The sequence below is a fragment of the Nerophis ophidion genome, linkage group LG03 (assembly GCF_033978795.1).
Source record: "Nerophis ophidion isolate RoL-2023_Sa linkage group LG03, RoL_Noph_v1.0, whole genome shotgun sequence".
NCBI classification, from domain to species: Eukaryota; Metazoa; Chordata; class Actinopteri; order Syngnathiformes; family Syngnathidae; genus Nerophis; species Nerophis ophidion.
Genome location: NC_084613.1, coordinates 30,619,964 through 30,635,608, shown reverse-complemented (window position 1 = coordinate 30,635,608; position 15,645 = coordinate 30,619,964). Strand labels below are relative to the sequence as shown.

At 39.5% G+C, this 15,645-nt stretch overlaps 1 protein-coding gene across 3 annotated transcripts in view; it reads left to right on the top strand.

Annotated features, from left to right (window-relative positions):
* Positions 1–726: 726 nt before the first annotated feature.
* Positions 727–15,645, top strand: part of LOC133549431 (FERM domain-containing protein 5) — a 198,797-nt gene continuing 183,878 nt past the window's right edge. For 2 of the 3 annotated variants that reach the window (XM_061894821.1, XM_061894820.1), the window contains exon 1: positions 730–1,194. In XM_061894821.1, the coding sequence (XP_061750805.1) occupies positions 1,093–1,194 (102 nt within the window). In that variant the 5' untranslated portion in view covers positions 730–1,092. Of the gene's footprint in view, positions 1,195–15,645 lie in introns of all 3 variants that reach the window. The other variant, XM_061894819.1, reaches the window with a different exon arrangement.

Genomic DNA, 15,645 nt, shown 5'->3' with positions numbered 1-15,645 from the left:
GGTCAAGAAATATTGACTTAGTAACAGTTTTTAATTGAGAAATTCTTGGAATTTCGGGTTAACCGGAAATTGTCTAGTTCCTGAACCAACTTAGTTTTTGTCCTGAATATGAGTTTTTTGACAGTGTAACAGTTGAAATGCGTTGACAGATGTGAAAGGAGTAGTCGGACTTAAGAAGGGTGGAAATAGGTTACCCAAAAAAGGGGAATTCCTGGAAATTTGTTGAACTTTTTCAAATCTATGGAAAAATATTGGCAATACTAAATTGGCAGTAATGTGTGAATGTGAGTGTGAATGTTGTCTGTCTATCTGTGTTGGCCCTGTGATGAGATGGCGACTTGTCCAGGATGTACGCCGCCTTCCGCCCGAATGCAGCTGAGATAGGCTCCGGCACCCCCTGCAACCTCCAAACGGACAAGCGGTAAAAAATGGATGGATTGAGAAATGTTGACGCATTCTAGTTTAATGAGGAAGGTTTTAACAAATGCATCAAGATGCAGAAAAGTCTTTATGAAGGGCGCAGTAAGGTTTTTTTTCCTGCAGGGGGCAGTAAAACACATCCAATCCTCTCCATAATGGCCTGTAAAATGAGCTTTTTCTTACAGGTTTACATCAATTTTTGCCAACAAAATCCCCATGGATAACTGACTTGACGTGTTTTTGCAGCAACGTGAACCAGACACACGTGTGCACGCCGTGCATCTTGTGAGTATTTCACTGAAATGTGCAGACTTTTCTCTAATGAAGCCTGGAAGTGCGCTCCCAAACCTCGACCCCTCCTCCCCGCCCTCCCGTTGGTCGACTTTGACGTCAGATCTCTCTGGGTCCCGCCCGCCCGGCTCAAGTGGCGTCTGTGAATGGAGGGCGATAATCCCGCATCGGCGGATGCATCGTTTTGCGGTATCTTTACATCGTGCATCGCCGACGATAAACTGACCGGACCGAAGCGAGCCATGGTGCACAAATTGGCCGCTCTACGCGCTGCTCCGGTGCGTTTGGGGGACCCGGGAGTGTGGGCTTTGTGACGTTCACGTGCACACCGCTGTTGTGTTGACTTTATTGTTCCCTTCCACCCGGCCGAGACGCAGCAAGATGTTGAGCCGATTGGTGAGTGGCAGCATCAGGAATCTGGAACGGGAATACAGCTGCACCGTCAGGCTTCTGGACGACTCGGAATATACGTGCACCGTTCAGGTGAGTCACCTGTCGGCCATGGAAGTGGGCGTTTCTAACTGCACCCAGGCTCATTTCGGGTGATGCGAGAGTGACCCACTATTGTCAGAACTCATCACATTTGCATGCAGTGCACGAATAAAAAGTCACCTTGCAGCTTTAGGGGTACAGTGACTTGTCAGTGGGGTAATAGGAACCTAGTGGGCACGGAGACGTTTAATCAACCTTGAAACAACGTTACTTTCCCGTGTTGAAATAACGTTGGATTTAGGTTGAAAATGAAACTTGGATCAACATTTAAACACCGACGTTGAATCAACGTCAATGTTTCAACGTTGATTCAACTTTCAGTTTCAACCTAAGATCAACCCAATATCAACCAACCAATTATCAACGTAATATCAACCAAAATATCAATATAATTAAAGACAACAAAAGAGAGTGCATATATAGCTCCAGGCTCAATCCTGTTTATGCAAATTTAAAATTAAGTACAAAGAAAATCGAGAATGTCAATCAATATTATTATTTATTTAGCCTGTGATGCCCATCCTATTCCTCCCTTCCGTCCTGGGGCATATTTGAGTTTATTTTTTATGGCATCATGGACCATGGTTTCGATCCCCTTCTGGGTATCCAAGGCACTAGCTGTAAACAGGCAAAAATAATACAAATTTATTAAGGGTGCATGTGATTTACCCAAATATTATTATCTTGTGCAATATTCAGAGTATACTTGTTTACAAGTAACTGCAATACAGAGTGATCCCTATCTTTATCAAGTTAATGTAATTATTAAACACACACACAAACTCACCTGTGACTACATCGAGCGTTGAGAATAGGGGTGAGATAAATTTCTAGTTTTACTGCATCCCTCAAGTGAAAGGGCCAAAATTATATCGATTTAAATAACAAGTATTATCTCAAGGTACAAACCTGAATCTTTATGGACGTCGACGGTTTGCTTTTGCAGTGAAATAGTTCGATTTCAAATTCAAATCTTCAAAGCTCTTTGTTTTGCTTGCTGGATTGGAAAGGAAGTACTTCAGCACGCATGCGCAAAAGCTTGGCTAATAGTTCACTGTGATATGCTAGGTGGCGTGTGTGGTGCGGCATGCTACCATCAAGCAGCGGTTTCGTTGAAAACTTCAGTTGCAAATGGCCGATGCGCGCGCAGAATGGTTGGCAAGTTGAATTGTACACGTTGAAACGACGTTGATACGACGTTGAAACGACGTTGAAACGACGATGTCCCCCGATGATGAAAACAAACCAGATTTGCAACACATGGTGTGGTGGGGTCAGTGTGTTATGATTTAGTCGGGATATGGTTGAGCGACGTCGCGACGTAATTTCAACATCACCTTGACGTTGAACTAAGGACGGGTGCCCACTGGGTAGTGACTGTTTGCTCCTTTACTGAGAAGAAGTCTAGTAATAACTAGGAGAGGCTATTCCTGAAGGAATGTAGAAATGGTTTGAATGTTGAAATCGTTTAAACCAGCGGTTCTTAACCTGGGTTCGATCGAACCCTAGGGGTTCGGTGAGTCGGCCTCAGGGGTTCGGCGGAGGTCAAAACACACCCGACTCTTCGTGTAAATACAAACTTCTCCCTATCGGCCTATTACGGATACAGCAACAGCTGACTGATTTGCAGGTGTGTAATTTGTTGTAAGTTTATGCACTGTGTTGGTTTTGTTGTTTGAACAAGTTGATGTTCACGCACGGTTCATTTTGTGCACCAGTAAAAAAAACATGGTAACACTTTAATATGGGGAACCTATTCACCATTAATTAGTTGCGTATTAACATGCAAATTAGTAACATATTGACTCTTAACTATTATTTGGCATGGCCTTATTATAACTCTAACCCTCTAACCCTGACCCTAACCCTAACCAAATAACTCTAAATTAAGTATTTGCTACTTAGAATATGTTACCCATACTAAAGTGTTCCCAAAAACATATAACTTTGTCTTGAATTTAAAAAACATTTTATTTTTCACTAAAGAAGGGTTCGGCGAATGCGCATATGAAACTGGTGGGGTTCGGTATCTCCAACAAGGTTAAGAACCACTGGTTTGAACGCTGAAATGGTTTGAATGTTGAAGAGTTTGAATTTCCAGGGGAACCGGAAATTGTCCACGATGAGTGGAATGGTTTGAATAGGTTGAGAAATGTGGGAATTGTGCAACTTTGAAAAATGTCCGCATTCATTTCAATGGGGACTTCCTGGAAATTTGGGAATTTTGCAAAAAGCGGGATTTTTGTTTTTAAATGATTAGGAGCATGAGCTCAATTGATTGGTGTTGGAATTTTTTAAATCGGTTAAGAAATGTTGAATTAGTAACAATTCTTAATTGAGAAATTCCTGGAATTTCAGGAAAACCGGGAATTTTTCTAGTTCCTGAACCAACCAAGTTTTTGTCCTGAATATAAGGAGTGTTTTGACGGTGGAACGGTTGAAATGGGTTGAAAAATGTGAAAAGAGTAGTCGGACTTAACAAGGGTGGAAATAGATTACCCAAAAACGGAAATTCCTGGAAATTTGTTGACATTTTTCAAATCGGTCTAGAAATGTAGAAGTAGTAACATGTTGAATTGCATGTGAATGCTCCAATGCTGAAGTTGAACTGAAATGCTGACAGAATGTATTATGAATGGGGCTTCACGGTGGCAGAGGGGTTAGTGCGTCTGCCTCACAATACGAAGGTCCTGCAGTCCTGGGTTCAAATCCAGGCTCGGGATCTTTCTGTGTGGAGTTTGCATGTTCTCCCCGTGAATGCGTGGGTTCCCTCCGGGTACTCCGGCTTCCTCCCACTTCCAAAGACATGCACCTGGGGATAGGTTGATTGGCAACACTAAATTGGCCCTAGTGTGTGAATGTGAGTGTGAGTGTTGTCTGTCTATCTGTGTTGGCCCTGCGATGAGGTGGCGACTTGTCCAGGGTGTACGCCGCCTTCCGCCCGATTGTAGCTGAGATAGGCGCCAGCCCCCCCCGCGACCCCGAAAGGGAATAAGCGGTAGAAAATGGATGGATGGATGGAATAGTTTGAATGTTGGAATGGTTTGAATGTTGAAAAGCTGACACTGAACTGAAAGGCTAATAGAACTTAGAGTGAATGGAGAAATGGTTTAAATGTTAAAATCGTTTTAAACGCTGAAATGGTTTGAATGTTGGAATGGTTCGAATGTTGAAAAGTTTGAATTTCCAGGGAAACCGGAATTTGGTTTGGAACTTGGGAAAGTGTTAGTTTGAATGTCCAAGATGAGTGGAATGTGTTGATGTTGGAATGGTTTGAATAGTTTGAAAAATTTGGGAATTTTGCAACTTGGAAACATGTCCCATTCATTTCAAAGGGAACTTCCTGGAATTTTGGGAAAAGCTGTTTTTTTGGAAATGATTAGGAGCATGAGCTCAATTGGTTGGTGTTAGAATTTTTAAATGGGTCAAGAAATATTAAATGGGTTGTACTTGTATAGCGCTTTTCTACCTTCAAGGTACTCAAAGCGCTTTGACTTTACTTCCACATTTACCCACTCACACACACATTCACACACCGATGGAGGGAGCTGCCATGCAAGGCGCCAACCAGCACCCATCAGGAGCAATTGACTTAGTAACAGTTTTTAATGGAGAAATTCTTGGAATTTCGGGAAAACCGGGAATTTTTCAAATTCCTTAACCAACTTACTTTTTGTCCTGACTATGAGGAGTGTTTTGACGGTTTGAAATGCTGAAAAATGTGAACGAATGGTGGAAATAGGTTACCCAAAAACGGGCATTCCTAGAAATTTGTTGAAAATTTTCAAATCGGTCGAGAAATGTCGAAGTAGTAGCATGTTGAATTGCGTGTGAATGCTCCATGTAAGCCCAAACTAAAACTGCTCTCGACATGAAAGACGTAGAGTAAACATCTAACAACACACATGATTTTGCAGACACGTTTGCTACAGTATAGCCTGTCTAAATGCTTCATTTCATTTTCATTGGTGCTTTACAACAAGACAGTAGATGACATTGTGTTCATTATTTCTACTCTTGATATTTTGACACTGAATAGTTGCATAATTTCGAAACATAAACGACATGACTGCAAAATATTTGTCATTTCATGCTATAAATCACAAATGGATATTTCAGATAAAGGAAATTAGCTGATTGAATAAACATTGTTTGTACTCTTTAAGATTTTTGCATTTGGAGCAGTCAGAAGTGGAGAAGGAGTCAAAGACACAGAAATTGGCTATAAAATCCAAGGCAAAAGCTACTAAAGCAGAAACAAAAAGGAAAATGCAAACTGCCCAGAAATTGGCCAGTAAGGCTCATGTCAGAGCCATCAAAGCAAAAAGGCCAAAGAAATGTGTAAATAATGTAAATAAGTAGATGAACCATCTGTGGCTGTGAGGTGGATACTAGTAAGGTTGTAAATAGTGTATAGAGTGGGCTAACCCATGTGGTTCCTGTGGATGAAGTAGTAATCACTGTAGTGACTATTGATTAAATAACATCGTGACTGAAACAGACAAACAATGTGTAAATAATGTCACTAAGTACATGAACCATCTGTGGGTCTGAAGTGAACACTAGCAAGGTTGTAAATACTGTATAGAGTAGGCTAACCCATGTGGTTCCTGTGGATGTGAACACAAGTTGTAAGTACTGTAGTGACTAAATAACATATTGACTGAAACAGACATAGGGATTCATGTGCATGAATGGAGTATGTATTTAAGTCAACTCTGTCGATATTTTTTCAATTCTATAAACATTAAAAAAAACTTTAAATAGGTCTTTTTTTTTTCAAATATTTGCATTGATGAAAAACCAGGACCTTTATGACCTTTTTCAGTCTTTTTCATTAAGTTCAAATCACACGCCCGATAAAGACATATAAAAATGTTATTTTGGTCACTTAATTGCCTGTTTTTGTCGCCCTGGTCCATGGTTACTTCAAAACTGATATGGTAAGTGAAATTAAGTGAATTATATTCATATAGCACTTTTTCTCTAGTGACTCAAAGCGCTTTACATAGTAAAACCCAATATCTAAGTTACATCTAAACCAGTGTGGGTGGCACTGGGAGCAGGTGGGAAAAGTGTCTTGCCCAAGCACACAATGGCAGTGACTAAGATGGCAGAAGCGGGAATTGAACCTGGAACCCTCAAGTTGCTGGTACGGCCAATCTACTAACCGAGCTATTATGAGCAAAATAAGAACATAAAATAATCACCATTTTCAGATTTCCCTGCTAAGACACCATAGCTCATAATACCTCATGCTCTTTCAGCATTTCCTAAAGCATCTCAAGGATAATATCAATAGAAAAGCAAACAAATAGAATACTTGCGACTTATCTAATTTTTCTCTCATTTTTGAGCGCCGATTCTGCCCTTCTTTCTCAGTATTCCCCGCAGGTTTTGACTCAGTCACCTCAAGGGTGCTCCTGATTTTCTGGAACGCATTTGGCTTGAATCTTTAAAAAAAAAATTCCATCCAAACTCTGACCAAAACCCTTCATCTTCAGAGTCAGAATCATTAAAATGATCGCTGCAAATTACACTCCTCGCTTGGTTTGTACCAAATTGTTAAAGTTAAGGTACCAATAATTGTCAAACACACACGGTGTAACAAAATTATTCTCTGCAATTCAACCATCACCCTTTACCACCCCCTGGGAGGTGAGGGGAGCAGTGGGCAGCAGCGGTGGCCGCGCCCGGGAATCATTTTTGGTGATTTAACCTCCAATTCCAACTCTAGATGCTGAGTGCCAAGCAGGGAGGTAATGGGTCCCATTTTTATAGTCGGGTTTGTGCACGATATGTATTGTTTATTGCTATTTTTTTAGGTTAGGTTTTACTTTTGTAGCTGTATGCAAAAAATGGCGCCACTGAAATGGTAGTGGTGTGCTCTTTTGACGACTTATGTCCTTTGTGTTCTAATGTTTCCTTCGGGTTTTCATGTCTTTTTTACTTAATATTTGTGTACTTTTTGCATCTGTGCTGCAACCCTGCAATTTCACCATTGTGGGAAACACAAAGCCTATCCTATCTTTTTTTGCATGAGTTAATTTGGCCGGAGAAGTCCACACTTTCCTCATAGTCCCATCGTTTGGAAATGTATGCAGGCTTACCCCTTCTTTAGTTGTCCAGAGTGTACCCCGCCTACCACCCGAATGCAGCTGAGATGGGCTCCGGAGACCCCCCACAACCCCAAAATAGACAAGCGGTAGTAAATAGATGGCGGGATAATTGTATTGTTGCAACCTGCAACAATGCATATAGTCTACAATGAAGTGAACTTTTTTTTAAATAATATGACCCGTTTTAAGATGAGTAGCGAAGCCTCATTTTTTTTTCAAACCAAGCTTTTGGGCATATGCAGAAGGCAGATTCATTGTGCTTCTTCTCTCAAAAGTGGAGCAAAAAGTGAGGGAGATGGTGCATTTTCATCATGTTTGACGCTCATACAAACCCTGTTTCCATATGAGTTGGGAAATTGTGTTAGATGTAAATATAAACAGAATACAATGATTTGCAAATAATTTTCAACCCATATTCAATTGAATATGCTACAAAGACAACATATATGATGTTGAAACTGATAAACATTTTTTTTTTCAACTAATCATTAACTTTAAAGAATTTGATGCCAGTAACACGTGACTAAGAAGTTGCAAAATTTTGCAATAAATACTGATAAAGTTGATGCTAATCAAACCCTTATTTGGAACATCCCACAGGTGTGCAGGCTAATTGGGAACAGGTGGGTGCCATGATTGGGTATAAAAGCAGCTTGCCAAAAAATGCTCAGTCTTTCACAAGAAAGGATGGGGCGAGGTACACCCCTTTGTCCACAACTGCGTGACAAATAGTCAAACAGTTTAAGAACAACGTTTCTCAAAGTGCAATTGCAAAACATTTAGGGATTTTAACATCTATGGTCCGTAATATCATCAAAAGTTTCAGAGAATCTGGAGAAATCCCTCCACGTAAGCGGCATGGTCGGAAACCAACATTGAATGACCGTGACCATCGATCCCTCAGACGACACTTTATCAAAAACCGACATCAATCTCTAAAGGATATCACCACATGGGCTCAGGAACACTTCAGAAAACCACTGTCACTAAATGCAGTTGGTTGCTACATCTGTAAGTGCAAGTTAAAGCGCCACTATGCAAAGCGAAAGCCATTTATCAACAACATCCAGAAACGCCGCCGACTTCTCTGGGCCCGAGATCATCTAAGATGGACTGTTGCAAAGTGGAAAAGTGTTCTGTGGTCTGACGAGTCCGCATGTTAAATTGTTTTTGGAAATATGCGACATCGTGTCATCCGGACCATAGAGAAAGCGAACCATCCAGACTGTTATCGACGCAAAGTTCAAAAGCCAGCATCTGTGATCGTATGGGGGTGCATTAGTGCCCAAGGCATGGGTAACTTACACATCTGTAAAGGCAAAATTAATGCTGAAAGATAAATACAGGTTTTGGAACAACATATGCTGCCATCTAAGTGCCGTCTTTTTCATGGACGCCCCTGCTTATTTCAGCAAAACAATGCCAAGCCACATTCAGCATGTGTTACAACAGCGTGGCTTCGTAAAAAAAGAGTGCGGGTACTTACCTGGCCCGCCTGCAGTCCAGACCTGTCTCCCATCAAAAATGTGTGGCGCATTATGAAGCGTAAAATACAACAGCGGAGACCCCGGACTGTTGAACGACTGAAGCTCTACATAAAACAAGAATGGGAAAGAATTCCACTTTCAAAGCTACAACAATGGGTTGCCTCAGTTCAGTGTTGTTAAAAGAAAAGGTGATGTAACACAGTGGTGAACATGCCCTTTCCCAACTACTTTGGCACGTGTTGCAGCCATGAAATTCTAAGTTAATTATTATTTGCAAAAAAAAAAAAAGTTTATGAGTTTGAACATCAAATATCTTGTCTTTGTAGTGCATTCAATTGAATATGGGTTGAAAAGGACTTGCAAATCATTGGATTCCGTTTAAATTGACATCTAATATAATTTCCCAACCCATATGGAAACGGGGTTTCTAAATGGGATACTGTTAAAACATAATTAAAAAGCCTCGTACATTTAAATAAGGACACCTGTAGAGTACTAAGCAGTGCTGGTGGGAACATGCCGTTTTTAGCTGTTGCACCTCAAATGCTCTCTTTTGATGCTGCTGCCCTGTTTTTCCTTCATGCTCTGCATCCTTCTGTGTTGGTGAAAAAGAAACCTGTCACATCAATTACAATAGTTTCATGTTGCTCTTTAGATGCTGCACAGTAGTAGTGGGAAAAGGCATCCCGGGAGAATTCTCTGAATATTCGGCAACACGTTGACCAAAGAAACATTAACCTGCCTTGTAGGAACAATTCATCATTCAAAACTCATTCCAGATGATTCACACGTTGATCCATTTTCATTTACTGGCTCCTTTTTTCTCCTCCGTGAGGAGTGAAAAGGATACTGTAGTTACTGTTGACACGGTGTACGTATTTATACAGTGAGTGTTGTGTGTGCCGAGCCAAAGACGGTTTAAAAGGCTCAAATGGTTTCATTAAGTTAGAAACAAAGTGCGCTCCAGACTGAAGTTTGTTTGAAGTTTGAAATATCGGATTGAAACCTATATGTGTGGTATCATCTAAAACTAATGTAAAGCATCCAAACTACAGAAGAATAAGTGATTGTTACATGTTAACAAAAGTGTAGATAGAACATGTTTAAAGAGAAAATAACCATATATTAACAGTAAATTAACAAGTTGATTGTTAATCCATTTTCTACCACTTGTTCTTAATAATGTTGACAAAATAATAGAATGATAAATGACACAATATGATACTACATATGTCAGCAGGCTAATTAGGTGCCTTTGTTTGTTTTCTTACTACTAAAAGACAAGTTATCGTGTAGGTTCACTATTTTATTTAAGGAAAAATTTGCAATAAGAAACATGTACTGTAAATATACAGTAAGATATATATATATATATATATATATATATATATATATATATATATATATATATGTATATATATATATATATATATATATATATATATATATATATATATATATATATATATAGTGTAACGGTACACCAGAATTTCGGTTCGGTACATACCTCGGTTCAGAGGTCACGGTTCGGTTCATCTTTGGTACAGTAAGAAAACAACAAAATGTAAATTTTTTGGTTATTTATTTACCAAATTTGCAAAATCTTCCACCAAAAATATTTTTCTTAGTGGAATATTTGATGTGAAGTAATCGGAACCTTGGATAGGTCAATAATTCATAATAACATTGATTTTGATACAATATTTTGTTTTGAGCAATGACAGTTTGAAAGAAAAAAAAACAGCTTTGTTTTATTAGTCAACGTTGCAACTTTTTCTAAATTACATTTAGCCTTTAAGCGTTTTTATTTCACTTTTGTTTATGTTTTTGTTCATTTTAATAGTATTTTTAGAATGTGCCGTGGGTCTTTAAAACATTAGCTATGGGCTGCAAATAGCTTCCGGAGCACGCTTTTGAAACCCCCGCTATAGATAATCAATCCATCCATTTTTACCGCTTATTCCCCTTTGGGGTCGCGGGGGGCGCTGGTGCCTATCTCAGCTACAATCGGGCGGAAGGCGGTGTGCACCCTGGACAAGTCCCCACCTCATCGCTATGGATAATAAAAAATCAAATCTGATAAATCTATGGGTAAAAAGCAGAGACTGGCGACGCATGCGCGTTTATCATAACTCTCTCGCTCTCTCTTTCTCTGCGCCTCCCTCACTGCTGCGTGCACAATTTGTTTAGTTTTTTACCGTTTCTTAACCCTGAATGGACATTGAAAATACACGCAACCCTAACTTAAACGCCGGACATTTGAGGCATTTAAGAAACTCCACCTGGACAGCTCCGCAAAAGAGGACATATTTGGTGAAAAGAGGAGGTATGGTCAGTCTAGCGTAGCCCGGTCGCTGCTGGCATGCCGTGTGTTGTGCCTCGATGTGCATTGTTTACACAACGTGCGATACGCTAACAACATAATGTCATGGCTGTGTTGAGTTTCCAATAATATCTACAACTCTTATTTTTATGTGATAGAGTGGAGTACATACTTGTTGGTCACAAAAAACATTCATGAAGTTTGGTTCTTTTATGAATTTATTATGGGTCTACTGAAAATGTGCCCAAATATGCTGGGTCCAAAGTATACATACAGCAATGTTAATATTTGGTTACATGTCCCTTGGCAAGTTTCACTGCAATAAGGCACTTTTGGTAGCCATCCACAAGCTTCTGGTTGAAATTTTGACCACTCCTCTTGACAAAATTGCTGCAGTTCAGCCAAATTTGTCAGTTTTCTGACATGGACTTGTTTCTTCAACATTGTCCACACGATTAAGTCAGAACTTTGGGAAGACCATTCTAAAGCCTTAATTCTAACCTGATTTAGCCATTCCTTTCCATTTTTGATGTGTGTTTGGGGTCATTGTCCTGTTGGAACACCCAACTGTGCCCAAGACCCAACCTCCGGGCTGATGATTTTAGGATGTCCTAAAGAATTCGGAGGTAATCCTTCTTTTTCATTGTCCCATTTACTCTTTGTAAAGCACCAGTTCCATGGGCTGCAAAACAGGTCCAGAGCATAATACTACCACCACCATGCTTGATGGTAGGCATGGTCTTCCTGGGATTAAAGGCCTCATCTTTTCTCCCCCGAACATATTGCTGCGTATTGTGGATTAACGGCTCCATTTTTGTTTCATCTGACCACAGAACTTTTCCCTAAAAGGTCTTATCTTTGTCCATGTTCTTTACAAGTGTATGTAAACTTTTGGTCCCAGAAATCACAGAAAGCTGCCCATGCCCAAAAGGGACATCTGTGACTACTATAACATCTTTTATTAGGTATTCTTTTAGACCACATATCAACTTGCGAATACAAACTCAAAAGACTTTGTAATCCGCTGTAAAACTACCTAAACTACCATATGTAAAGAAACGTGACGAACCGTCATCAGTCAGGATATAGAGAACTTGAGTTTGTGTAAAATAGGAGGCATAAGTAGGTCAACATCTTTTTCTCTTACGCTGTCTGATCATGTTTCCTTTCTAGCGTGTTGACTATTTTTGTTATGCCATAGAATAGCACACTCTCACTCATCTGTTGCCCTGGATTCAAAATCATTTCTACCTTTGATCACTTTCTAAAGTCAAAGTTTTTTAGCCAAAATCTAATCTTGACGTTGGAATTTAGACAGTAGACCGTAGAAAACAGTGTTTCCTACCCCAGGTTAGAAATCTGAGCTGTGGTTAGTATGGGCCGCAGCAGTACTTGGTTGTAATACACTTTTCCACCACTTGTGGCACTACACACATAATCAAACTAACAGAAAAAGTCTGGAGCTTAAGTCTTCGAGAAGTTTTTTAAGTGCAAAAAATTTGACTAAAGTGGTGAAGCTGCATTTTCATCTGTACTTTGATTTTTTTTTTTCATTGTAGTTAAATGTATTCATTATTAATTTAACAAGTTTATTTAATTTACCACAACATTGTATGCAAAGTGATTTTTTGCCAGTTATTTTACTTGTGTGTGTGTGTATATATATATATATATATATACACAGTAGGGCTGGGCGATATATCGATACAAACGATATATTGCAGGTTTGTCTCTGTGCGATATAGAAAATGACTATATCGTAATATTCGATTATATGTTCTCACGCACTTGCTTTTAGCTGCGTGCATTACACAACAGGCGTTTCTCACTCCTTTTCTCTGTCTCCTTCTCACAGAGACGGAAAACAAGCCCACCTTCTTACATACGTCACATACTCTCGCGCGTCTAGTGTCATACGCTCTCGCCGATCAGAGAGGTAGCAGCATGGCTAACGTCAGCTGAGGCAGGTCAAGCGGAGCTTGTGACAATACAAGAGAGAGATGGTGCGAGACTGATCACAAATGGAGGAAGAACAATAAATGCTCAAAATAAAGAGCAGGGGATCCATTACCTGGTGGTTTGGCTTCAAGCGGAAGATATTCAGCAGACAACAGCAATATGCAAAGTATGCAGCAGAAGTGTTACTACAAAAAGGTAGCAACACTATTAATTTGTTTTTTCATTTAAAAAGTCACCCGTGAGAGAATGAAGAGTATTTATTAAATACAGTTTTGGTCAATTGACTTAGTTGTGATTTCCCTCTCTGCATGAAAGTTTAAAAGTAGCATATATTAATGCAGTATGAAGAAGAATGTTTTAATGTAGATATACAGTACATACATATATATATATACATATGTATGTATATATATACATATATATATATATATATATATATGTATATATATATATTAGGGCTGGGCAACGATTGAAAATTTTAATCAAAGTTAATCGCACTATTCCTCAGATTAGTCGCGATTAACTGCACTGTATACGCAATGCCCAATAATGAATTCAAAAGTAGAGTGTAGTGCACCTTTATTGGAATATTCTCCCACATGAACAAAAGCGCCAAAACATTTGTTGTACTAACACAATTTAAATCAGTCCTTGTTAAACAGTAGCAGTTAAATAGCATATTTTATGAAAATCAACTCAAAAAATGTAAATACAAACATTTAAGCTTATTGCCACTGCCAGGGTATTTAAGTTATCCTGTTTGTTATGGAAAATAAATATAATCTACATAAAAATCTCTGAGCCACAATCATAACATCTGAACAGGCAATTTCTGAGGTAACAGCAGAAACATTTTTTTTATCAGGGATCGCATGTTTAAAAAACCTATATTATAGGTAGTGGGCTGTTTTAGGGAATTTTTGATCAAATTATCCGTAGTAGCAATATTAATAATATTGTGTTTATTCTGCGTAGTGCACTTAAAATAATTATGACCATATCTAGGAATTGATATGATGGGAATTTTCCGATTGTTTGCTTGGTGCTTTGATAAACTGAACGCATATACATGGTACGATATTGTGATGTTATGAGCCAGGGAAAAAAAGAACTACCCTACCTAGCATGCAACAGGAGTGACGAGCATGCGCGGTAGCCCGGTATAGGTTGTGTCGCCATGACGGCATCTTGTATGTTGTGATATGCACGCTCTGAAAGCAAACGTTAAGAACTCAGCCAACACTCCTCGTCTGCATTATTCATAAATAGACAGACAACACATATAGTCCGCTGCTTCACAGGCCGCTGGATGTAGCCGGCAAAGTATTCCCATGCTAACTAGCCGGTCTAGCAAGCACGCGTCATTCAGTCCAAAACGGCCCGATCTATCCACATCCAGAATTGTCTGGCGGTCGTAAGTGATCCCGGAGTGACCACGCTGTAAGCCAGCCATGAAATTTGCAGAATTGTCCGGTATTTTCGCCAAATGTTCCATCTTTACCAAGAGCCCCTCGACGCTAAAGCCCATCCGGGCGACGCCATCTTTTTAAGAAAAGGCGTTAACAAAATAAAAGCATGTAAACAACATACGCAAATGTGCGATAAAATAATTGTCGGCGTTAATAGATTGATGAGTTAACTCGTAATTAACGCATTAATTTGCCCACCCCTAATATATATATATATATATATATATATATATATATATATATATATATATATATATATCCGCCTTCCGCCCGAACTAAGATAGGCTCCAGCAACCCCGAACGGGACAAGCGGTAGGAATTGGATGGATGGATGTATTGAACCGTTTTGGTACAGGGGTTTCGGTTCAGTTCGGAGGTGTACAGAACGAGTTTCCACACGGACATATTAAGTAGCGTACCACACGTTGTGTAAACAATGCACATCGAGGCACAACACACGGCATGCCAGCAGCGACCGGGCGACGCTAGACTGACCATACGTCCTGTTTTCACCGGATATGTCCTCTTTTGCGGGGCTATCCGGGTGGAGTTTCTTAAATGCCTCAAATGTCCGGCATTTTGAGTTAGGGTTGCGTGTATTTTCAATGTACGTTCAGGGTTAAGAAGGGGTTAAAAACAAAACACATTGTGCACACGGCAGCATTCGTGAGGGAAGGGCAGAGACAGAGAGAGGGAGAGAGTTATGATAAACGCGCAATCATCGCCAGGCTCTGCTTTTTACCCATAGATTTATAAGATTTTATTTTTTTAGTATCTATAGCAGGGGTGTCAAAAGTGTGCCCTGGAGGCCATTTGCGGCCCACAGCTAATGTTTTAAAGGCCCACGGCACATTCTAAAAATACTATTAAAATAAACAAAAACATAACAGAAGTGAAATAAAAAAGCTTAAAGGCTAAATGTAATTTAGAAAAAGTTGCAACGTTGACTAATAAAACAAACCTGTTTTTTTTCTTTCAAACTGTCATTGCTCAAAACATAATATTGAATCAAATCAATATTATGAATAATTGACCTATCCAAGCTTCTGATTACTTCACATTAATTATTCCACTAAGAAAAACAT